At 44.0% G+C, this 25002-nt stretch overlaps 1 protein-coding gene across 1 annotated transcript in view; it reads right to left on the bottom strand.

Annotated features, from left to right (window-relative positions):
- Positions 1-2612: 2612 nt before the first annotated feature.
- Positions 2613-25002, bottom strand: part of LOC137541268 (translational activator of cytochrome c oxidase 1-like) — a 63602-nt gene continuing 41212 nt past the window's right edge. Inside the window, exons 4-6 of the mRNA XM_068262485.1 lie at positions 16244-16377; positions 12808-12985; positions 2613-2900 (exon numbers count right to left, since the gene is read on the bottom strand). Coding sequence (XP_068118586.1) covers positions 2700-2900; positions 12808-12985; positions 16244-16377 — 513 coding nt within the window. The 3' untranslated portion in view covers positions 2613-2699. The remainder of the gene's footprint in view (positions 2901-12807; positions 12986-16243; positions 16378-25002) is intronic.

Raw genomic sequence — 25002 nt, 5'->3', positions numbered from 1 at the left:
ATTTAAATATAAGAGTTTGTGAATTAAGTTTACCTTTGTGTTTGCCTAACCCCAGGCCTCTGAGGAAGCGTTATAAACAGAAACTAGCTGTTAGGTCAGAGACTCCAAGGCAGTGCTGCACTTGGTAGAGTTGTCTATAGGTCACATGTGAGCACTACTATTTTCCACTGTTGTATAAGACATCATGAACTTAAAGGGAAGATCCGAGGTAAAGAAAAAAAAAAGTTCTGCAGCGAGGGATATATCGGCTGGCAGGTACTGGAGGAAGCCCCTGGTAAGTAGAACTTGTTTTTTTTCCCCTTGGATCTTCTCTTTAATGAGATGGCGTTTTATAATGTTCTTCTGGTACCTGCAGCCTTCCTCTCGTTCTCTGTATGGCAGCATCATCATATTCAGCATTTTATCTGTGAGTCCAAACATAATTGCTAAAAATGGGGACACATAACCAGGTGTATTCAATAAGAGAGTGCGGAGACCAATGCACATGAATCAATGGCACCAAAACTTAGCAATCCGTTACATTTCATTAACATTAATTAGGTCAGCTAAAAAGATGGTTCCTTATTGGTTGCTATACTGCGTCCAGTTTTGGTGAATGTGTCACTGTAAAGGCTCATACACATGTGTAAGGACCTTTTTACACCGGGGCGGTGCAGTGTTTTTATCGCATCCCCACCGCCTGGCAACGAAAGTCTATGGAGACTTTCATATTTCTGCGGTACGGCGTGACAGTAGGCTCGTTTTCGCCACATCCCCGATGCAAGTCCAAAACTACGTTATGGCGCGTCTTCTGCGTCGGCCCCAAAAGTTATAGTAGTCTATGGAGATGCATGGTTTTTTAAATAATTACTGGCTCGATGGCAATACGCTTCCGTGGACTTCTGCCTATGCAAGTGCACGTCACTTCCTGCTTGGCCCAATGCCAGATGGCTGAAAAACCTGTTTTTGCAGTGCGGCTGCAGCACCGCCAGTTTGCAGTGTAAAATCGACCTAACTATTCCACCCAGATATCCTATAAACTTCAGTGTTCTCCCCAGGCTCTTTTAGCCGTGTGCTCCACCCGGCTAGTTTTGATGAGCACCCAGCTGTCATCAGCTCACCTCCTATACTGTAAGCAGAGTTGCGCACAGAAGCACCGGCCCTGCATTCTCTCATATTGCCCCACCCGGCTACTTTTTCATGCCACCCGGCTACTATTTCATACCACCCGGCTGAAAAAAAATTCTGGGGAGAACACTGAACTTGGTCTGTTGGATGATAGTTGGGCATGTTTACGCTGGTAAAAGACAAGCCGTAAAACACAATACTGTTATTCTAAGTAAACACATTTTTATGCTTGTTGCAAGAGATAATTGGGCATGAATATATAACTTTTAATACAGATCTAAAAACGGTGCGGTTTGTGCTCCTTATAAATTATATAAACTGAATGGGAGGAAGGAAATTTGCAGTTCAGAGCACCCTGTGATGACTGATAGGTCTATACATTTAACAGGGCTCTTTCCTCCCCCCCCCCCCCATCTATGAATGCATGTCTACAACAAACCGTAACAAAGCAAAGCCTCACAGCTAATAGTACAAGCCGTGAGTTAACATTGACATTATGAATGTTTTTTAATTTATTGTTTATGCACTAATAGCACTACTGCACTTAGTATGTTTCCCTGACGAAGCCCCCAAATTATATGGGGGTGAAACATGTTGGGTTAGGTGATGTGTTCTGTAGACATGCAATCATAGATGGAGGAACTATCTATCAGTCATCACAGGGTGCACTGAACCGCAAATCATCTCATTCAGTTCATATAATTTATAAGGAGTACAAACAGCACAATTTTTAGATATTTATTATAAGTTATGTTTTAGTGCCCAATTATCTTTTGCAACAAGCATAGAAATGTGCGAAAAAAGACAAGATGTCCAACTGATAACAGGAGGTTTGCCCAACCAGAGGATTAACCTACCCAACTATTTTGCAGGTCGGTCACGTATGTAATATACAAATAGTTTAAACAACTTCTTCTTTTTAAAAGTGGACTTGGTGTGCACGCAGTATGTGTGTACTAGCCTTTAAATACTCACATAGATCCTCACTTATCTTAAAGGGTAACTCAATTTTGATAATAAAAAAAGATTTAAGCACACCTTAAGTGGGGCGGTTAGATACCTACCTCTGTAGTTGGAAACCTCTGGATGGTCCAGAAGCTTCCTGGATCCTCCTACAGCCCACTGTTCCAGCACAGGGTCCTTTCATCTCTTGGCCATGCCCCCAGTCATGGATGGGTGCATCCGTACTGAGTATGTAACGCAAGTAACGTCCACACATGCCCAGTACAACACACCTACCCATGCACAGCCTTTTTCCTCCATGCATGAGTGCTTTGTTCTGCTGGGCATGTAAGGACCTTACTCACGCTTGCCCAGTCCGGATGCATACGTCCACAGCTCATGACTAGAGGAAAACCTATTTGACTCTATTGAGGTGGGATTTAGGAGGTTTTTTATCTCCTCATGGCACTTCAGATACCCTTTAAATATGGCAGCAGCATCTGTTGTCCATTACCAGGAGCCATGCAGCCAATATGCCTTCAAAATTACAACTGGCAGCTCTCTCTTCATTCAATTTTTGATTCTTGTTAGTGGTTTCTGGACTACATGGACTGACTACTGATTGTAACATTAATTTGTCCACACCTGTGCTATTCAACATTGTCATAAACACGTAAAACTTCAGGATGGTTGTTGATCAGTTCCAGGAGTTGGAAGAGTTGTTCCTTGTCAGAGTCTGTTGGCTGGACAGTGATGCTGGGTAAATACTCTGGACCGGAGGAAATGGGCACCATGCCCAGGGTGTCGAGCTGGGAGCGGACATCTCGTAAGGAGGACACTTCACAGATGTACTGGAAAATGAGACAATGATAAGATATATGTGAATACTTCAAGACTTTAATTTTGAATGTGCAAGTTGCTCTGTGCTGCTCTTCTGCCCACCCGCTCTTCCTCTTCAAAAACAGACATATCTATAGGATTTCTGTGGACATGTCGTGGAGGAAAAGTGGAAGCTGAGAGAGGCAGGCAGAGCGACCTGCAACATTGAGAAGGCCAAAGAAGGGTCGAGTATACATTCTCATACCTGTGCATAATAATAAGTGCAGTTTTATGCTTCGTGGAAAAAATTTGGATTGGGAGAAAATTTTATTGGCAGGATTAAACAATTGTACACAAATCAAACTGCGTGTATAAATGTGAACGGTTTCCATTCAGAATTCTTTAAACTGACAAATGGGGTCAGGCAGGGCAGTCCTCTTTCCTCATGCTTATTTAATCTGGTACTGGAGACCTTTAGCCAGACCATACAGGTGGAAGGGGATATTAAAGGTTTCAGACTGGGTAAGGAAGAGCGCGAGATATGTGCATACGCGGGCAATGTAATTTTGACATTAACAAACCCAGGAACATCAATAGGAAAAACGCTTAGTTTAGCCAAAATTTTTGGGGATTACGCAAATTATAAAATAAATATAACAAAAACGATGGCTCTTAACCTAGGCTGTAGTAGTGACACCAAAAAGAAAGTACCGTAATAAGAAAACATAAGATACAGTGGCGCAATGACTATATCAAATATTTGGGCAATGTTTATCTAGCAAATTGGAGGACCACATAGAGATTTTTTAGATAAACATGAGTTTTAATGGGGAGTGTTAGTGTGGGTCCATGATGATTTGAGAAAGGACTGTAATGGTCCGAAACGCCTGTGCGTCATCTGCCATGTACCCATGCTATTTTATCATGTTTTTATGATTTTGATACAACAATAAAATTGGACTTTTGATGGTGCGGATCTTGAAAATTTATGGACTGATACTCGGTGCTCCAGAGTGGATCCTAGCACATCATATTGTTAACCATTGGTGCAGCAGCAATTTTGCCTAAATTATAATACGGAGTGTCGTTGCCTGCACAATGGAAGACCTGGGTGACAGAGCATCTAGCAAATCCTTTGCCTATTCGCAGGAACAAGCTGCTAGCATTGTCGCTATGGTACCTGTGAGTGGTGGTTTCCTTAAAAAAACCGAACCCTAAGATGATTAAACGTGATCTGGATGGTTTGAAAAAGAGATACATTGACTTAGACCTACACGCCAAAACCTTGGTGGAATACTATAGAGATGGCAAAATACCGAGACAGATCAGAGCTCAGGTGGCACCCATCCTGTTTCCCAAGAATAAGGATTACTGTGGAAGATGGGAGTTCATATGGAATCGGGCAGCGTTTGACGCTATGCTGTGTACAGTCCAAGAGATTATGAAAGAACTTCCATTAATTGAGGAGCAGATTAATGCCAAATTCACTACCTTGGCTGAATTGTTGGAGAAAGAGGATTTTGAAAAGTTTAAAGATTCCTTACAACAGACCCTGAAAGCGTATGAAACATCATTGGAGGAGGTGAAAGGGGGCAAATTCAATAGAGATATACAGGATTACAGTACGGGTTACGTATATCGTTGGCAGAGGGGAGTAGGAGATGGCCAATATAGACGCCCGAGACCTGTTAAACCTAAGAACCCCCGGAAGAAACCAAAAACCCCCAATGAGGGAGATAAAGGGTCATCTGATTTTTTACCAACTACGGACGAGCAGTCCGGTCAATCGGACAGCACAAGCGGAGGGGAGGAAAAAGGTTCCAAAAACAAAAACAAAGAAAAATTGAAAGAGAACTCCAAGATGCAATTAAGGAAGAGAACATAGTCCCGGTGGACTTGGTTGTCAACATCTCATCGTATGAACTTACAGACATTGAACGTCATGTCCTGAATCTTGGATTATCCTTTTGCCCGAGCAATTTTCTTGATTTTTTTCAATTAGATTTAGAGTTGACTAAGTTTTTCAGATCATTGAAACTGAAACACTTTTTTTCAAGTGGCTACTTTTCTGCCCAACCACAGGGACAGAGAAATGATTGTCTACAATTAAAAGAGTGGGGATTGAGAAACACCAGTCAGTTTATACCCTCGTCACATGGGGTGATTAATGCATATGTTGATCAGGTGCAGAAAGATATTTATAGCTTACAGGCAGACTTTGAAGCTAAAAAGTGTAAAAATATTACTACTAATCTTTCTTTGCAGGAACGTAAAGCTTTGGTATCACTTTCTATGAATAAATTGATTACTATCTGTGCAGCAGACAAAGGTGGAGCTGTTGTCATTATGGATAGATCTAGATACAGGGAAGAGATACTCAGACAGTTGAGAGACAAGGAAGTATATGAAGAAATTTTAGGTGACCCCACCCCTAATTTAAGACTAAAAATTGAGGAAATGGTAACTGACGCGGAGAAAAATGGCATTATAGATAAAGACCTTAAAAAATTCTTGATTAAGATATACTGCCTAAGATACATAAGAATTTGCAGAACCCCCCTGGTCGCCCCATAGTCTCAGGGATTGATTCAATCTTTTCCAATATGGCGATCTTTTTGGATAGAATCCTGAGACCTATGGTGGTGAATATACAATCCTATTTGAGGGATACCCAACATTTTCTAGAAATTATCTCCACAATTGATAATATTGATGATGACACGTGGTTGGTCACGATGGACGTGAGCAGTCTATACACCTCCATACCTCATGAGGAAGGTTTGGAGGCTGTTGATTTTTACCTGATGCTGTGCACTGACTTTGATGGTAAACAAAGGATATTTTTGTTGCTACTTCTTGAATTTATTTTGAGGAACAACTATTTTTTGTTTGAATCCACATTTTACGTGCAGCGCAGGGGCACGGCGATGGGCTCGAACGTGGCCCCCTCCTATGCTAATCTATTTATGGGCTTGTATGAGGAAGCTTTTGTGTATTCCAATGCCCTGTTTGTGAAGCATGCGTTGCTATGGCAACGCTACATAGATGATATTTTTTTGCTATGGAAGGGGCCGCGTTTGAGCCTTGACGCTTTTGTGGAGGATTTGCACAGCAGATGTTCTAGTATTAGACTGACCGTCCACTGTGAATGATTTGCTGTTAGTTTTCTAGATACTTGGGTGACCAGAGAGGAGAACATTTGATTACTGACCTGTTTACAAAAAAATGGAAAATGGGTGGAACCATTACATGAGCGTAGCCAACTGTAATGTAGTGGGTAAGTAGGTCAAGCTGTGGCTAGTGAGGTGGGTGGGTAAGTAGGTCAGGCTAGTGGGGTGGGAGGGTTACTAGGTCAGGCTAGTGGGGTGGGAGGGTTACTAAGTCAGGCTGGAGGCTAGTGGGGTGGGTTGGTAGGTCAGGCTAGTAGTGGGATGGGTGGGTAAGTAGTTAGGCTAGTGGCTAGTGGGGTGGGCGGGTAAGTAGTTCAGGCTGGTGGGGTGGGTAAGTAGTTCAGGTTGGTGGCTAGTGGGGTGGGTGGGTAAGTGGGTCAAGCTGGTGGCTAGTAGAGTGGGTGGGTGGGTAAGTAAGTCAGGCTAGTGGGGTGAGTGGGAGGGTAAGTCGGTCAGGCTGGTGGCTAGTGTGGTGGGTGAGTGGTTAGGTAGGTCAGACTAGTGGCTAGTGGGGTGGCTAGGTAGGTCAGACTAGTGGCTAGTGGGGTGGCTAGGTAGGTCAGACTAGTGGCTAGTGGGGTGGGTAGGTAGGTCAGACTAGTGGCTAGTGGGGTGGGTAGGTCAGACTAGTGTGGTGGGTAGGTAGGTCAGACTAGTGGGGTGGGTAGGTAGGTCAGACTAGTGCGGTGGGTAGGTGGGTCAGACTAGTGGGGTGGGTAGGTGGGTCAGACTAGTGGGGTGGGTAGGTGGGTCAGACTAGTGGCTAGTGGGGTGGGTAGATAGATCAGACTAGTGGCTAGTGGGGTGGGTAGGTGGGTCAGACTAGTGGGGTGGGTAGGTAGGTCAGACTAGTGGCTAGTGGGGTGGGTAGGTAGGTCAGACTAGTGGAGTGGGTAGGTAGGTCAGACTAGTGGTTAGTGGGGTGGGTAGGTAGGTCCCTCTCAGATAGCATGGCAGCAGATTGCTCCTCACATTGATCCTCGGCTGTTCCCCAAAGGTCTCCCCGAGCTTCAGTACCTGCAAAACAGGGCACAGCCCTGCTGATCCCCCGGAGCACACCATCCACCTCTGCCAGCCAGCGCCGCGCTGCCAACCACTGCGGGCCGGATAGAGATATATATATATATCTCATAGCCTGCATATGGAGCAAGACGGATTCATCCGTCAGTGAGCTGCGCACATGCCTGTCTCTACACACACGTCCCAGTGCACAGCTCACAGACATGCACGCGGCACACGGCTCTGCAGAAGGCGGCTAGCGCTAATGCCACACCTCTTATTTGCTAAGCCTGTCAAAGCACGAGCTCGCAGGGAAGCGCGAGATCTCGAGTGTAGAGGGGAAGCAGCGCATCTGACAGCCGGACGGACAATTGCAGCTCGCGATGACAGGGACACGCAGATTTATCAGCCGGGCAGTAACTTATTTGACTTGGGCTCGGAGACAACGGGGCATGCAGTCTCATCAGCCGGGCGGTAATTAAACTTACCCGGGCGCTCCGCCCGGCTGATTGATCCTGGGGAGAACACTGGTGAGTGATCCCACTACTAGACTCATCAGACTTGAGGAGATGAAGTATCGATTTTTAGCACGGGGTTATCTGCTGTTTGCCTACAGGAAGATTTTAAATTTAAATCTAGGAGTGGATTTTTTTCTAGACAGGGTGGTATAAGATTGGGAATTAGAGAGAGGATACCGTGTGTTACAACTTTTAACGTACTGTCAGAAAAGATTAGCCACATCATAAACAAACATTGGCCCATATTAAAGCAGGGACTTCCAACTGTCAAAAAGTTTCATGACTGGCCTCTTATGTCATTTAAAAAGGCACCATCATTTAGGGATAGATTAGTACATAATGATTTGGGTCCTATTGGTAATGAGGTGACAAGTAGACATGGAACGTTTCCCTGTCTGGGATGTCACCTATGTAGTTACATTGTGAAGGGGGATGTATTTACCCACCCCAGCCGGGGGATTCAACTTAAGATTAAGGGTATGTACACTTGTGAATCTAGATTTGTTGTTTATCTTTTGAAATGTCCCTGTGGGCTGGGATACGTGGGTAAAACCACCCAACCCTTGAGGGATAGATTATCATCCCATAAATCGCATATTAGGAATCAAAATCGGGAACGGTCAGTTTCGGGTCATTTTTGTGAAAAAGGCCACCGATTGTCACAACTTCGGGTTCAGGTAATTGAGGGCATACCAATACAACGTAGAGGGGGAGATCGACATAAATTGCTAGCATTAAGAGAAAATTATTGCATAAAGAAGCAGGATACAATTGAACCTAAGGGTCTTAATAGAGATTATGATTTATCTGGTTTAATTTGAATACGATTTGTGATTTTGTATAATATGTGTGATATTTTGTTTCCACAGGGGCTACAGTCCTGGGAGCTGATAACAGTTGTGATGATGTGGGTAAATATGAGTTTCTCATTATATTTTTTTGATTGCCATCATTGTGTAGCCAGTTATATGGGTCTCTGCAGTCCTCTTCCAATACAGGATTAATAGGCGTTTTTGTGTCGCTGGGACGGTGGCCTCTGGGACATGTGATGTCTGTTTACGTGCCCTGTGATTGGCCACTTCCTAATAGCTTATGTTATGTGTTGAGCTGCGCCCCCCGGCTGGTCATTTGACGAGTGTGGGGATGGGCGTAGTCTATATGAGTGATGACCCTATTACGCTTTTTTGTGACGGTGCCGGCGGGTCGCCACGCCCCTTGTGACGATGCCGGCTTATTCCAGCACTCTCGTCGTCTCCGCAGAGACTTCTGTTAGTGCGGACGTTGTCGGTGCACGGCCTATTGACCGGTTTCGCCTGTGGGAGGTCGCCTGTGGCTGATGGGCGGTGGTTTACCACGCCCCTTGTGGCGTCGCCCATTCCTGCCTTCTCCGCAGAAACTTTTTGCCAATGCGGACGCTGTTGGCATGCGGCTGATTGGCCGCTCTGCCTGTGGGAAGCACTGGCTCCATATGATTGGATGATATGAAGTCCTTCGCATTGCGGACGCTGTCGGCCTCTATCTCATTGGATGGGAGGGGACTGTGGAGAGCCATTATGGATGAAAGTCTATACATAACTTTTGTGGACACTATGATCTGAAAACGTAAGTCCCTTGTAGAATATTACAATGGTGACAAGTGGAGAGTGTCACAGGTTGTGTTTTATATTTGATGAAAGTACTTTTGTAGTGACTTATCCGTGGGCTGCATGATGATTGGGCAGTCACAGCTCCTGGGTTGTATCTGATTGGTGGACATTTCTCATACATATGCAGGAACATTAATGAATCAGTTCTCTATGTGGTCCTCCAATTTGCTAGATAAACATGAGTTTTAATGGGGAGTGTTAGTGTGGGTCTATGATGATTTGAGAAAGGACTGTAATGGTCCGAAACGCCTGTGTGTCATCTGCCATGTACCCATGCTATTTTATCATGTTTTTATGATTTTGATACAACAATAAAATTGGACTTTTGATGGTGCGGTTCTTGAAAATTTATGTATCAAATATTTGGGGGTAAACATATGTAGTGACACGCAGCATCTTTTTGATAGTAATCTTGGTAGTGAATTAGACTTCTGTATAAGTACGCTAAAACGGTGGGAATTACAATGATTTAACTCTCTGGGGAGAATAAATGTAATAAAAATGAATTTATTACCAAGACTACTCTTCAAACTACAAAACATTCCAGTAAACATACCTCCGAATTGGTTTGTTGCCCTACATAAAATCTTTTCAATGTATATCTGGAGAAACAAAGTGGCAAGATTAGGATATAAAAAAAATCACCAGGATAAAAAACAGGGGGGTTTGGCAGCGCCTAACCTCTCAAGGAACTACCAGGCTATTTTGTTGTTAGGAAGAATGCTAGAATGGAGGAAAGGATCCTGTAATAAAATATGGGTTACGATGGAATATGAAAGTGTGGCTATGCAAGGGGCACTGTCCTAGGATAAAAAAAAGAATCCGAAAGGCTCTGAGGAATTCAGATAATCCATTCATTATCCTCACTAAAAGAAATTGTAAACTACATTAAAATTCAGGTCGAAGTTACACCTCCGTTAATGTCAATCCTAAATAATTCAGAATTTACCCCTGCAAAGCAACGAGGTTGGTTACTAAGGAATAAACTAGATGTGGATATAAGAATAACTGGCATAACACAAGGGAAAGCCTCTAGTACTAAATTCGGGAGACTACAAGTATAAAAAGTTTCCTTGCGGAATTGAAGAAAAAAGATGGACCAATAAGATGCAAACTAAATAAATTAGAGGAAAATTCAAAGATAAGGCAGTTCCCGAGAACAGAGCACAATCTTATACAGAGAAAAATGGGAAAGTGAATTTGGTGAGAAACTAGATGAACTCGTATGGGACAATCTCATACCAAACATCTGGGTATCTAGAAATACCAGCATTCAGTTACTACAATTCAAGATAGTCTCCAGGTGGTATCTTACCCCTGAAAGACTTTATCAGATGAACTTAAAAGATAACAAACAGTATTGGAGATGTGGAGCTGAGGTGGGGAATTTATTGCACATGCTATGGCACTGCTCAACAATACAACTTTTTTAGAGGGAAATTGAGTGTTTCATCCAAAAATGTATAACCCCAGTTAGTGGTATAGATGCCACGGTGGCAGTTTTGGGCCCAGTCAAAAAGGAGAAGACAATGACCTCAATTCACTAAGATCATGCTGGAGATAATAAGGCGAGAGAAAACTTACCTCCACACAGTGAGAGAGTTATCTTATCTCTTCAGTCCTTAACCTCCTGAGCGGTATGGACGAGCTCAGCTCGTCCATCACCGCCGGAGGCTGCCGCTCAGGTCCTGCTGGGCCGATTTTTATCAAATAAAAAGCAGCACACGCAGCCGGCACTTTGCCAGCCGCGTGTGCTGCCTGATCGCCGCCGCTCTGCGGCGATCCACCGCGAGCAGCAGTGAAAAAGGGTCCCCCCAGCCGCCCGAGCCCTGCGCAGCCGGACCAATCAGTTCCGGCCAGCGCTAAGGGCTGGATCGGAGGCGGCTGACGTCAGGACGTCGGCTGACGTCCATGACGTCACTCTGCTCGTCGCCATGGCGACGAGAAAAGCAAAACAAGGAGGGCCACTCATCGCGGCCCTTGTAACTTCTGATCGCCGGAGGCGATCAGAAATATGCAACAAGAGCGCCCTCTAGTGGGCTTTCATGCAGCCAACTTTCAGTTGGCTGCATGAAATAGATTTTTTTTTAATTAAAAAAAAAAACCCTCCCGCAGCCGCCCTGGCGATCTCAATAGAACGCCGGGGAGGTTAAGTTACCTCCTCTGTAGTTAATTGACCTCCTCTGTAAGGCCCATACACACGTCGGATTTCCGCGAACAACGGGTCGTTTGAACGTCCCGTCGTTCGCTCGCTAAATCGGGCGTGTGTGCAGACTGTCGTTCGCTTGATAAGGGTGAGTTTGAGCGATCCGCCCGGCGAAAGGATATTGGGAGGATATTGAGGAAAGGGAATGAATGGGGAGTGTTTGAGGTAAGGAAGGATGATTGAACTCGGCGTACATAAGTTTTGGTAATATCTATAGTTTGGTCTGTCAAAGAACAAGTTTGATGTTTTTAATCTCTTTTTGATTTTTTTTTCTCTTTAGGGCTCGTTTCCACTACTGCGAGATGCACGCCGGCACTGAGCGGGTGGGCGGGAATCGCAGGCGAATCCCATGAGCCGTGCCATGCACGGCTATGGGATTCGCAGCCTCCGCCGCGAATTCTGCGGGGGGTTCCGGCCGAATCACTCCCGCAAGCGATTCGGGGACGCGGCGCCGTTATCCCCTATGGCAGAGTTTCCCTGTGCGATTCATGTGCGGGGAAACTCTGCGGAATCGCGGCGGAACCCGCGATAGTGGAAACGGGCCCTTATTAAGCAAATAAAAATTATCAAGCGATGATGCAAAATGATCCCAACATAAGTGGGCTTCAATGAAGCACATTTGATTAAGTGGGGGTACGAAATGTACATTGAGTGTGAAAAAAAAAAAGTGCGATTTTATTTTAACCTCCCTGGCATTATGATTATTTCCTGATTTAGGGTTTAAAAGCCGTGCAATTTTTTTTACAAGCTTTTAGACGCTATAAAACAAGGAAAAAAACATACCACAGAGAGATCTGCAGCAGCTCCTGCATATAACTCACTCAGGCACTGGATTACCAATCTGAGCTGTGGATTTCCGTCCCGAGCCTGACTCGGGATTACCGCTAAGGAGGTTAAATAAAACCCAAAAAGAGAACTTAAGGCCCTGTTCACATCACAAACACGGAATGCCATGCGTGCGTAACGCAACGCAACGCATGCAAACGCACACCATCCGCGTTTGTGTGCGTTGCGTGGCTGATCCCATCACTGGAAAGTGAATGGGACAGCCACGTGTTTTTGCAATAAACGCGTGCAGCAGGCGTTCCCGGACCGTATGCAGTGTGAACATCAGACAGTGCACTCTATGCACTGTCTGATGTCGTGCGTGTCTGCCTCCTGCACGCGGCTGGAAACGCGCGCAGTGTGAACCCCGAGATCCTCCACAGCCCAACATTCCAGCAGAGCATACCTTTATATCTATTTTGACAAAAGCTTGATCGCATCCAGTGCTCACCTGTGCTACCCCACCCTCTGTGCTCCTCCACGCCCTCTGATATAATGAATGCATAATGTAATGAAATAAGCAAGTGTAATCTGCTCTGCAAGTTCCACTGTAATACCAGAACATCCCATCTCACCTTGTAAACATCCTTGTCCTCCTGATCTAATGCTTCCTGGACATCCTCTGCTCCGGCATGAATGGCAAACTCCAGAGCCTGTTCCATTGACACAGGACTGCCATCCTTATCATAGGGCTGCACTGTCACAACACCCTTCCTAGTGAAGCAGTGCAGAGCTCCATCTGTCGCTGTTCCTCTGCAGACAGCATTGAAAACAAAGAAGACTCATGACTGATCTCTACACAGAGCCGGCAGAAAACATGTCACATTGGAGCAAGTATATGGAACTTAGGAATTAAATACGAGATTAACCAGTTTAACCTCCTGGGCGGTTATCCCGAGCTAGGTTCGGGGCAGAAACCCGCAGCTAAGAGCGGTGATCCCGTCCTCTGCTCGGTGTAGCCGCCGGAGGCTGTGTGCATTTTCTACATAGGTTTCTACATACCTCCCGGGGATCCTGACGTCGGCCGCCATTCTTCTTCCTCTCCTCCGGGGCTCTGCTTCCTGCTGGTGAGATCGCCGGCTGTCGTCATGACGAACAGCCGGCAATCTCACTTTAGAGTTGCAGCGCCACCCGGAGGATGGAGGTATAACTGCAGCGCTGGAGCCAGGGAGGTGAGCGATTGCTGGAACTGCTGCAGATCTCCCTGGCCTGGCAGCATGATTTTTTCCAGGTTTTAGGGTCTGAAAGGGTGCAAAAAAATTGTACTGCTTTTAGACCCTAAAATCCGGAAAGAATCAGAATGCCAAGGAGGTTAATGCCTGGTACACACCATGCAATTTCCCCTCAGATAAATGGGTCAAATCGATTATTTCGGCCAGGTCCAATCTGATTTCCGATTGCTTTTCTGATCGATTTTGTAAAGAAGTGATCGGAAAATCAATCAGAAATGAGATCAGACCTGTTGGAAATAACTGATCTGACCCATCTATCTGATGAGAAATTGCATGGTGTGTACCAGGCATAATATATTAGTTCCAGGTGAGTCATTTAGAGAGAGAGAGAGAGTGGGGTTGATTCACTAAAGAACTTTAATCTTAAAGTAAACCAGAGATGAAGCACCCTCATGTATTTTACCATATATAGATCACTGAGAAAACACCTACCCTGCTCTCTGTTTCATTCTTCACTGCTCAGCCTGCTTGTTATCAGCCCTGATAAGAATCCCTGACTGAGCATTCAGTCTGGCTTTGCTCAGGAATCATTATAGCTGAGTCATTATAGCAGAGCCAGAATTGGGGAGGCTTGGGCTCGAAAAGACATCAAAGAAGAAAGACTCCGCTATAATGATTCCTGAGCAAAGCCAGACTGAATGCTCAGTCTGGGATTTTATCAGGGCTGTTAACAAGCAGGTTGGGCAGTGAAGAATGAAACAGAGAGCAGGGTAGGTGTTTCCTCTAATGTTCCCACTGATATATATGGTAAAATACATGAGGGTGCTTCGTCTCTGGTTCACTTTAAAGGATACTTTAGCCCTCACAAAATTCTGAAATTGACGCCCTGTGTGTGGGGGGAGGGGCGCAAAGGCTAACCGCACCTCCTTTGGCCTGGTGTCTGTCTCTGTTCTTCATAAAAAGGTCCCAGTACAGCGTTGTGGTCGGCACAGCCGCAGTATGTCTGTGGGAGTACGCGCACACTCACTCCTGCGAGAAGACGTAGCCGGCGTGCATGCATGCCGTCTGACCCGGACATACTGTAAACGCATGCGTAGCATGTCTGCTTGGGCACCAAAAAGAGTATGCACGCTGGCTAAATCTTCCTACGGGAGTGTGCGCATACTCCCGCAGACATACTGCGGTTGTGCCGACCCCTGCATTGTATCCGGAGCTTTTTATGATGAACCGAGAGATGCCGGGCCACCACATCTCCACCTCCCCCCCCCCCCACACACACACGGCGTCCATTTCAGAATTTAGTAAGGGCTAAGGTACCCTTTCACATATGCAGATAGCACACTCGTCATTTATGCAGTTTACTCAACGTAAGTGGCGCATGTATGTAGCACATTACGCTATTTGCGTAAGTCGCTACGTAAATTCCCGTAATCTTAAAATGCGCTATCTGCAAACGTTAAGATTCATGTTCTTTAAGGAATGAACCACTATGACCCTTATTCAATTGACTTTTTCTCCCAGGAGAAAGTGTTTCACCTTCTGTTTTAACCTCTTAAGGACCACAGGCTTACACACACCTAGTGACCAGGCCATTTTTTACAATTCAGCACTGTGCATCTTTAACAGTTCATTGCACAGCCATACAACTTAGCAGCCAAATGAATCTTGCCTCCTTTTCTTCCCACCAACAGAGCTTTCTGTTGGTGGTCTCTGATTGCTGCCCCTCCTCCCCCCCCAATTGGCCTTACACTAAGATACATACAATACACTATAGTTACATAGACATACGCCTATGAAAGGGATTAGATTGTGAGCCCAGTTTAGTAATAAGGTATTGATTTGCACAGCGCTGCGCTAAACCGCAGTGCTGTACACGTGTTTTTTATCTTTTTTTTCTGTTAATCAGCCTGCTAGCTCCGATCACGGCTGGCTGTTCCCTGTGGGCCCCTATGTGTCTCTGCAGTGAACGTCACTCGCCCGAGAGCTTGTTCACAGCCAAATCTCGTGAGACCGCCATGACGCCAATCAGCATTAGGCAGTCCTGGGGGAGCCACTCTGCGACCGCCCATCGGCATTAGGAGGTCGCAGAGCAGTTAAATACTGCACAAGCGTGAGTGCTCAAGAGAGGGCGGCTCGTGCGTGTGTAGCACGGAGCAGCCAGTCTTCGGAAGCCCAAGTGCTTCTGAAGACCGCTGAAGCCAGCCCAACCTGGAAGAGAGCAGTCCAAAACCGAACCGTTGTGGACTCCTAACGGGGAGCCTGCAGGGGAACGCAAGGACCAGCCCAGAGCCTTCCCTCTTCTTAGGCGAGTATCTGTTTTTTATTTTTAGAATCACTTCAGACTCCCTTTAAAAGGCATTTTATGGATAGATATATAAAATATCGCCTGGGAGAAAACTTAGAAGAAGTAAATTGAATAAGCTAAAGTTGCTTTTTTTAGTTCTCAAAACTATTTTCAATTTAGTAAAGCATATAGGTTGTTGTTTCCCTATTTTAATAGATTCAGAAAAATGCAGATTTGTATGAAGCCGTATTGGTGAAGGTAGAAATTATTTTAAGGCGCTCCTCTTGCGACTCGATCCCTTTGAGTTTGGTAAACTGTGTTAGGTATATGTATCACTGAAGCACCGTATCAGCCAGGGCTCCTGCGTGTAGCCCCGCCCACTGAAGAAAAAGGGCCTCGGCCGGTCTGTACCGCCAGAGCATAAAAACCTCATGCTGTTGTGCCAATTTACGAAAGCTGTGAATCCTGACTGGTGGATTTTCCAGTCAGGAGACAGCTACATGATAAGGGGTTGTAATAATACTCCCTCCCCTCCACCAATCACACTTCACCTACCCATTTTTGATCAGGAGACGTTTCAAGTCTAGAAAGGATCGGCTGGTGTTGTCTGTCAGGAGTTCGATGAGCAGGGAGGCTCCCCCGGGGCCTCTTGCCTGGAACAGTGCATACGAGGTTGGTTTAGACTTTTCCTGAAAGAGATGAGACATGATCATGAAAAGGTCAGCTCTGCAGGCCTCATCTGTGCCCAGGAGAGAGACTGATGGTAAAAGCCGGGTGGAGGAAAGCCAAAAGTGCAGTTTAACCCATTCGCGTTCTGTCATTTTCACTTGAGAAATGTTCACCTCCCATTTATTAGCCTATAACTTTATCACTACTTATCACAATGAACTGATCTATATCTTGTTTTTTCCGCCACCAATTAGGCTTTCTTTGGGGGGTACATTTTGCTAAGAGCCACTTTACTGCAAATGCATTTTAATAGGAAGAATAAGAAAAAAACTGAAAAAATTCATTATTTCTCAGTTTTCAGCCATTATAGTTTTAAAATAATACATGCCTCCATAATTAAAACTCACGTATTGTATTTGCCCATATGTCCCGGTTATTAGACCGTTAAAATTATGTCCGTATCACAATGTATGGCGACAATATTTTATTTGGAAATAAAGGTGCATTTTTTCCGTTTTGCATCTATCACTATTTACAAGTTTAAAATAAAAAAAAAAATAGAAATATTTCATCTTTACATTGATATTTAACCACTTCAGGATCACAGGTTTTTCCCCTTAAAAACCAAAACAACTTTCACATTTCAGCGCTCCTCCCATTCACTCAGCGATAACTTTATTGTTACTTATCACACTGAAATGATCTATATATTGTTTTTTCGCCACAAATTATGCTTTCTTTGGGTGGTAGTTTTTGCTCTGAATTATTTTATTTTATATGCATTGTAAAGGGAATAATAAGGAAAAAAGAAAAAAAAATGATTATTTCTCAGTTTTCAGCCATTATCGTTTTAAAATAAAATGTGCTTTGGTACATAAAACCAACACATCTTATTTGCCCATTTGTCCGGTTTATTACAACGTTTAAATTGTGTCCCTAGTACAATGTATAGTGATAATATTTTAACTGGAAATGAAGGAGCATTTTTCCATTTAGGGATTTTTAATACTTTTTCACCTATTACAAGAACTTTTTTTGAAAAAATATACTCATGACATCCGTATTACAAAAGTCCCTAAGGTAACTATTTACCGGTATGTAAAAAAAATTAAATGATGTAATTTTTTTAAAAAATTTTTTAACAAGTGTTTTATTTCTGTAACTGTGGGGCAGGGATGGAAGGTGTTAAAAGCAATAAAATAAAAAAATAATAATTATAAACTTGCTATGGAAAACAGTATAGTGGCATAAATAGGTGTATTTTACTTTTTGGCCACAAGATGGTGCTATTGAGACCGTGTTTCTATTAACCTCCCTGGCGGTAAGCCCGTGCTGAGCACGGGCTATGCCGCCGGGAGGCACCGCTCAGGCCCCGCTGGGCCGATTTGCATAATTTTTTTTTTTGCTGCACGCAGCTAGCACTTTGCTAGCTGCGTGCAGTGTCCGATCGCCGCCGCTACCCGCCGATTCGCGTCGCCGCAGCCGCCCCCCCCAGACCCCGTGCGCTGCCTGGCCAATCAGTGCCAGGCAGCGCCGTGTTGTGGATCGGAGTCCCCTTTGACGTCACGACGTCGGTGACGTCATCCCGCCCCGTCGCCATGGCGACGGGGGAAGCCCTCCGGGAGATCCCGTTCTTTGAACGGGATCTCCTGATCTCCGATCGCCGGCGGCGATCGGAGGGGCTGGGGGGATGCCGCTGGGCAGCGGTTATCATGTAGCGAGACCTCGTCTCGCTACATGAAAAATAAATAAAAAAAAAACGTATTTGCTGCCCCCTGGTGGATTTTGCCAAACCGCCAGAAGGGTTAATAGAACACAGCCGAACACAGAAGTGTGTGGTCTCAGAGCTTATGCGACTTTTAAAAAGCTCTGCGAAGACACGGGAACGGTGATCGGGATTGAGAATCAAAAGATTCTCACATCCTGATCACAGATGGCGGGGGCTGCGACGGTGGATCGGCGGAAAACAGGGCGGGGATCGTGAATGCGACGGTAAGGCAGCAGTACGCAAATCTACGCCCCTGATCCGCACGTGAAGTTTAAAGGGGCGTGGATATGCGTACCAAGGATCCTAAAGTGGTTAAAAAGTTTAGACCCTTAGGTAAATATTTACATGTTTTTTTTATTGTAATGTTTTTTTTTTATATTAAACATTTTATTTGGGTAGTTTTGGGAGGGTGGGATGTAAACAATAGGTTTATAATGTAAATGTGTGTTGATTTTAATTTTTTTTACTTTTAGTTGTATTACTTTTTGGCCACAAGATGGTGGCCATGAGTTTGTTTACATGACGTTACTCTAAGCGTAACATACGCTTAGAGGGACGCAAGAGCCAGAAAAGGCGCAGCTTCCGAGAGAAGCTGTCGCTTTTTCAGCGGGGGGAGAGGAATCCGTGATCGGGCACCATAGCCCGATTCACTGATTGCCTGGCTAACGAACCGCGGGCCGGGAACACGCGTGCATGCATGTGATCGGCCGCGGGAGCGCGCATGGTTCCTGGATGTAGTTTCTACGTCCAGGAACTAAAATAGGTTAAAGATGAACTTCAGTGGATAAAAAAATAGCTTCTTACTCTATATAGGCCCCAGCCCTTTGGATAAGAACACACTAGGCAGAAACACACATAATATAAGTCGCATGAAAAAGCACATTTGTTTGTGTTCTGCAATGTGCGTTTTTGAAACGCAGAACTTGCGGCATATTTTTCCACAGCGCATCTAAAATGCACTTAATGTATGTCAATGGTGACTCAGAGGTATAGCGTTTCATTGCATTGTTTTAATGTGTTTTTGTAAAAATTTGATAATGAATTTCCGCTTCCTGTTGCCTTGCTAGTGACGAGCCAGAGAGGACATCGAAAATGTGTTTTTATACCGGCCACATTCCCAAAAATTTGCATAAAACGCATCAGAAACGCAAGTAAAACACAAAAAAAACTGCACTTGTGATTCATACGTGCAAAGTGCAAATGCAGAAAAACGCAAGTAAAGACCAAAATTACTTACGGTAATGTCTTTTCCAGGAGTCAGAAGGACAGCAACCCTGAGACTTGTCTCCCTCTATTCAATCTGGACAGGAAGCTAGATGTTGGGCCTGTTTCCACTTGTGCGTTGTGCTGAGCGTTTTTGTGTGCGGGGATAATCTGCACGGCAGAGCCGTCAGAATTCGCTCCCCGCACACCGCTAAGCGAATCGCATATAATGTATCTCAATAGGGAAATCGCATGCGGTTTTGGCACGCGTTTTCCCCCGTGATTTCGCATAGGAGGTAATGTTAATTTACACAGGCAGTGACATGGTTAAAATCGCCCACCTACTACCCTATGCGAAATCGCGGGAAAAAACGCATGCAAAATCGCACCAGCATGCGATTTCGTCTGCGGCGATTTCCCGGCGATTCCGCACCGCACAAGTGGAAATGCAGCCTAAAGAGTAACTGTCAGGCTGCAAAAGCTAATTTAGACCTCTATTCTCCAGTTTAGAAGGAAGCCAAAAAGGCAATACTGAAGTTAAAAATCTCTCTTATTTATGTGTGCTGAACAGCGAGGCTGGTTATTCCCAAGCTCGTAAGGAGGCCGCCAGGCCGCATAACATACTGCAAAGCATTCTGGGGCTGCTTCTTCTCCCCACTCTGCACTACCTTCGGTCCTCCCCCTTCATTTCCCTATCACGCCCTAAGGCTGCTTTCACAGTGGGAAGTTACAGGCTAATGTTACGGCAGCTTGTAATATCACAGCACTGAAAAATCACAGGGCACATGTTCCGTTAGAGTATACTGCATGAGTCGCTATTGTTCCTAGCCACATGGCTAATTAATATTCACTGCACAATAGTGTTGTCCAGATCATGAACCATTAGGATCTTTGACCCTGTTCGAATCATCATGAAGGAGGGAGGATATTACATCACAATTGGCTTCATAGTAGACAGACAAACATGGAACCTGCCATGAGCAGTCAGGAGCATCATTCTCTGCAAATACTATATAAAAATTCTGTGAAATCCAAACGTGGACAGTGAAATGCATATGTAATGTAAGTACAGCCAATATTTAGCTACTGATATATGTTTTTTTTCTCTGAGACCCTATACCTAACAGCTCCTCTTTAAACAACTGAATATGCATTAGGCAGGCAGGGCATATAAGCAGCATCCACACATACCTCCTCACTTATAAAGAAGATTAGTCCACACCAATGATGCTTAAATAATGTTATCAATATACACGGGTGGGTATAACAGGGTGCTGTCCTTCCGACTCCTGGAAAAGACATTACCGTAAGTAATTTTGGTCTTTCCCAGGATGTCCTCAGGACAGAAACCCTGAGATGACAAACAAGAGGACTCATTTGGGGGGGGGGGGGGGGGGGGGGCAACTGCCTGCAATACCTTTCTATCAAACACTAAATCTGAACTGTCAAGAACATCTAATCTGTAGTGCTTGACAAATGTGTTATGATTTGACCAGGTAGCAGCCTTACAAATTTGTTCTATTGACGCTCCTGCTCTTTCTGCCCAAGAAGTTGAAATTGCCCTAGTAGAACGGGCTTTAATTGGAACATTGAACTGTTTTCCCTGGTGTACATAGGCAAGAGCAATGGCCTGTCTGATCCACCTTGCTATAGTAGACTTGGTAGTCTATTTTCCCTTGTTTGCACCTGAAAAAAGAGCAAGCAAGGCTTCTGACTTTCTCCAATCTTTGGTACGATCTAAATATTGTAACAAACATCTTCTCACATCTAAACAATTAAGACTTAATTATTTCTCATTAGTCGGGTTGTTGCAGAATGAAGGTAAAATAATCTCCTGGGACCTGTGAAAAGTAGAGACCACTTTAGGCAAAAAAGAAATGTCCATTTTCAAAGTGACCCTGTCCTCACTTATAATGCAGTAAGGCTCCCTGCATGAAAGAGTCTGAAGTTCGCATATACGCCTGGCTGAGGGAAAGGCTAATAAAAAAGTCATCTTTAAAGATAACATTTTGTCCGAAATGTCCTTTATAGGCTCAAAGGGTGGTTCACATAAAGCCTTTAGTACTGTGTTGAGATCCCAGGTTGGAACTTTAGAACGGATGACAGGTTTCGGTCTCTTTAAGGCCCTGAAAAATCTGATGAAATCCTGTTCCTCACCTAATCTCTTTTCCAGAAAAACACTGAGAGCTGAAGTGTGAACTTTAAGTGTACTCATACTAAGTCCTTTCTGGAAACCACTTTGAAGGGATTCTAGTACTGACACTTAGGGCCCTTTTCCACTAGAGCGATTGTGATTGCTGAATCGCAAAATCGCAAATCGCTAGTGATTTTTAAATCGCTAGGGTTGTTACTTTATCATAGAAATCACGAGAAGTATTTTCCACTACAGTGATTCGATTTGGAAATCGCTAATCGCAAATCGCAATCGCTTGCTGGAGCGATTTTTACAATGATAATGCAATGCAAATGAAAATCGCAAATCGCAATCGCATAACAGAATTAATGAAAAATCACAATCGCAATCGCTGGCGTTTGTGATTTGTGATTGCGATTGCTAGTGGAAAAGGGCCCTGAGTGATGAATGTCCCAAGAATCACTCAAACACCAGTCCGTATAGATGTTCCAGATTTTGGAATACATTTGTCTAGTGACCTTCTTCCTACACTGAATCAGAGTCTCTGAAAGTCTATTCGAAAAACCTTTCCTCTTTAAAGAGACTCCGTAACAAAAATTGCATCCTGTTTTTTATCATCCTACAAGTTCCAAAAGCTATTCTAATGTGTTCTGGCTTACTGCAGCACTTTATACTATCACTGTCACTGTAATAAATCAATGTATCTTTCCCCTGTCAGACTTGTCGCCCTGTGTCTGGAAGGCTGCCAAGTTCTTCAGTGTTGTGGTTCTGCTATGAACTCCCCCTTCCAGGCCCCTCTCTGCACACCGCCTGTGTGTTATTTAGATTAGAGCAGCTTCTCTCTTATCTTTTACAAGCTGGATAAATCGTCCTCTGAGCTGGCTGGGCTTTCACATACTGAAGAATTACATACAAGGGCAAAGCTGTTTGCAGGAAGAAAAGAGCAGCCTGAAACTTCAGTGCATGAGAGATGCAGGGGGAAAGAAACACACAAATGATCTTTTGAGATTCAAAAGGAAGGCTGTATACAGCCTGCTTGTGTATGGATGTATTTTCTATGTGTGGACATACTGTACATCAACCTACTTCCTGTTTTGGTGGCCATTTTGTTTGTTTATAAACAAACTTTTTAAAACTGTTTTTAACCACTTTTAATGCGGCGGGGAGCGGCGAAATTGTGACAGAGGGTAATAGGAGATGTCCCCTAACACACTGGTATGTTTACTTTTGTGCGATTTTAACAATACAGATTCTCTTTAATAATCTCCACTCAGGTTCCAAGCTGAAAGCTGAAGTAGGTTCAGGTTTGGATGGAAAACTAGCTCCTGAGCTAGGAGGTCCGGACGAAGTGGAAGTATAATTGGATCTGCTACAGCTAACTTCTGTAGAAGAGAAAACCAAGGTCTCTTGGGTCAGAAGGGTGCTATCAGAATGCCCTGAGCTCTGTCTCTCCTGATTTTTGCCAGAAAAAAAGAATACAGGTGTATTGGAAGATGAAGGTATGCATCTTTTAGATCTAACGATGGTTGATCACTGTGGAGATGTTGTTCATACTGAACTTTCGATATTTTACCGACTTGTTTAGTCTTTTTAGATTGAGGATGAACCTGTAATCTCTTTGTGGCTTCTTTACTAGAAACACTGGAGAATAATGTCCTAGACACCTTTGGTACCACTCTTATTACTTTCTTTAAAAGGAGGGATGAGATTTCTTGTTCTAAGGCCTGCACCTGATCTGGAGATTTTGTAATCAGAAGAACATTCCAGAGTCTCTGTAAGCTTAGATCCGAAGAGGAAATCTCATTCACAAGGAACCCACAGAGTTTAGACTTGGAAGATGTGTCTCCCTGCCAGGTTTTGACCCAGATTCCTCTTCTAGCTGTGTTCACCAAAGTTGTTGTTCTTGCTGATAAACTGAGAGAGTAGTCCGCAGCATCAGATAGATAATTAGATGCATGAAAAATCTTTGGGAAAGACTTCAAAATCTCTTCCCTCGGAACTCCAGACGCGATCTGAGATTGGACCTCAGTCAACCATGATTTCAAAGACCTTGACACAGCAGTAGAGGCTATTGCTGGTTTAAAGTTCAAAGAAGAAGATTCCCATGCCCTTCTTAGTATGTTATCCATCTTCTTATCTATGGGGTCTTTAAGATTTCCAAAATCTTCAAATTGTAAGTCAGATTTTCTGAAAACCTTAGAGATAGCTGGATCTAATTTTGGTGAAACACCCCAAAATTTCTGATATTCCTGTTTAAACGGATAATGTTTACTCAAAGATTTCGGCCAGAAAGCCCTCCTTTCCGGAAGTTCCCATTCCTTCTTAATCATACATTTAAAACGGTCATGAACAGGGATAAACGAGTAGGAAGGTTCTGCTAAACTTTCATACATTTCATCAAGTGGAGTTAAAGTCTTTTGCTCTACTTCAATGCCCATAGATGAATGCATAGCATGTAATAGTTCCTTCATAAAGTCAGTAGAAAGGGCAAATCTCTGTGATTTATCTTCCTGTACATCAGTCTCTGAAGGAGGAATCTCTTCCAGTGAGGATATCTCCACTTCCCCTTCAGATAAATCAGATCCATCTAGTTATCAAGGTGTCTACGCTTGGAAGATAGGCCTCAATTCACTAAGCTTTATCAAACACTTTATCAAACGTTTGATAATATACCTCATGGGTAAATTCTAAATTTGAATTCACTAAGGTGTTATATATTTATCAAATGTTTTATCGATCAAACATTCGATAACCTTAGTGAATTCAAAATTAGTTTTAACCCATGAGGTAAATTATCAAACGTTTGATAAAGTGTTTGATAAAGCTTAGTGAATTGAGGCCAAAGACTGCTCAGAAGGCAACAAAACTACATCAGTAGCATTATAGCCAGATGGTCCTTGCTCTGCTCCCTCCGAAGGAGAAACTGTTGCAGGAACCATTGCATTATCTTTAATAGCCTTGATAGCTGCAGACATATCGGACTGTACTTTATCCATTAAATCTTTAAAAAAAAGACAGGAGATTCACCCTTTACAATCTTTTCTGTGCAAGAATGACATGATTGCTTTGTGGAGGAGGATGAAATGCGACTGAAGCATATAGCACATTTCTTATGGTCTAATTTCTGAGTGGCTTTGGAACCATTCTTGTCAGATCTGTCAGTTTTGACTGATTTGTCGGCTGATTAATCCGGCCTATCAGGCAATTTACTTGACTTTGGCTGAAAGACATCAGTAAAAGAAACAAATAGAGCCATAAAGCTGGCCACTAACGGTCCAATTTCTAGCGAAAAATCGTTCGAGCGATCAGAAATTCTGATCGGACTGGTTGTAAATAATCTCCATTGGTGGACACAATCGATGATGAACGAGTGAAAAAAATGTCGCCCGAATGAATTTTCGTCGAACGAAAAGTTGGATTTTCTTGGTGGTCGTGATAGATAGGAAGCAATGATTGGTTAGTTGATGATGTAGTGAACGATTTTTCTTCCGATCAGAATATCTGATCGCTCGAACGATTTTTCGCTAGAAATTTGACCGT

Source organism: Hyperolius riggenbachi, chromosome 12 (genome assembly GCF_040937935.1).
Source record: "Hyperolius riggenbachi isolate aHypRig1 chromosome 12, aHypRig1.pri, whole genome shotgun sequence".
NCBI lineage: Eukaryota > Metazoa > Chordata > Amphibia > Anura > Hyperoliidae > Hyperolius > Hyperolius riggenbachi.
Note: the sequence above shows the minus strand (reverse complement) of the source record. Positions and strands in the feature narration are given on the sequence as shown.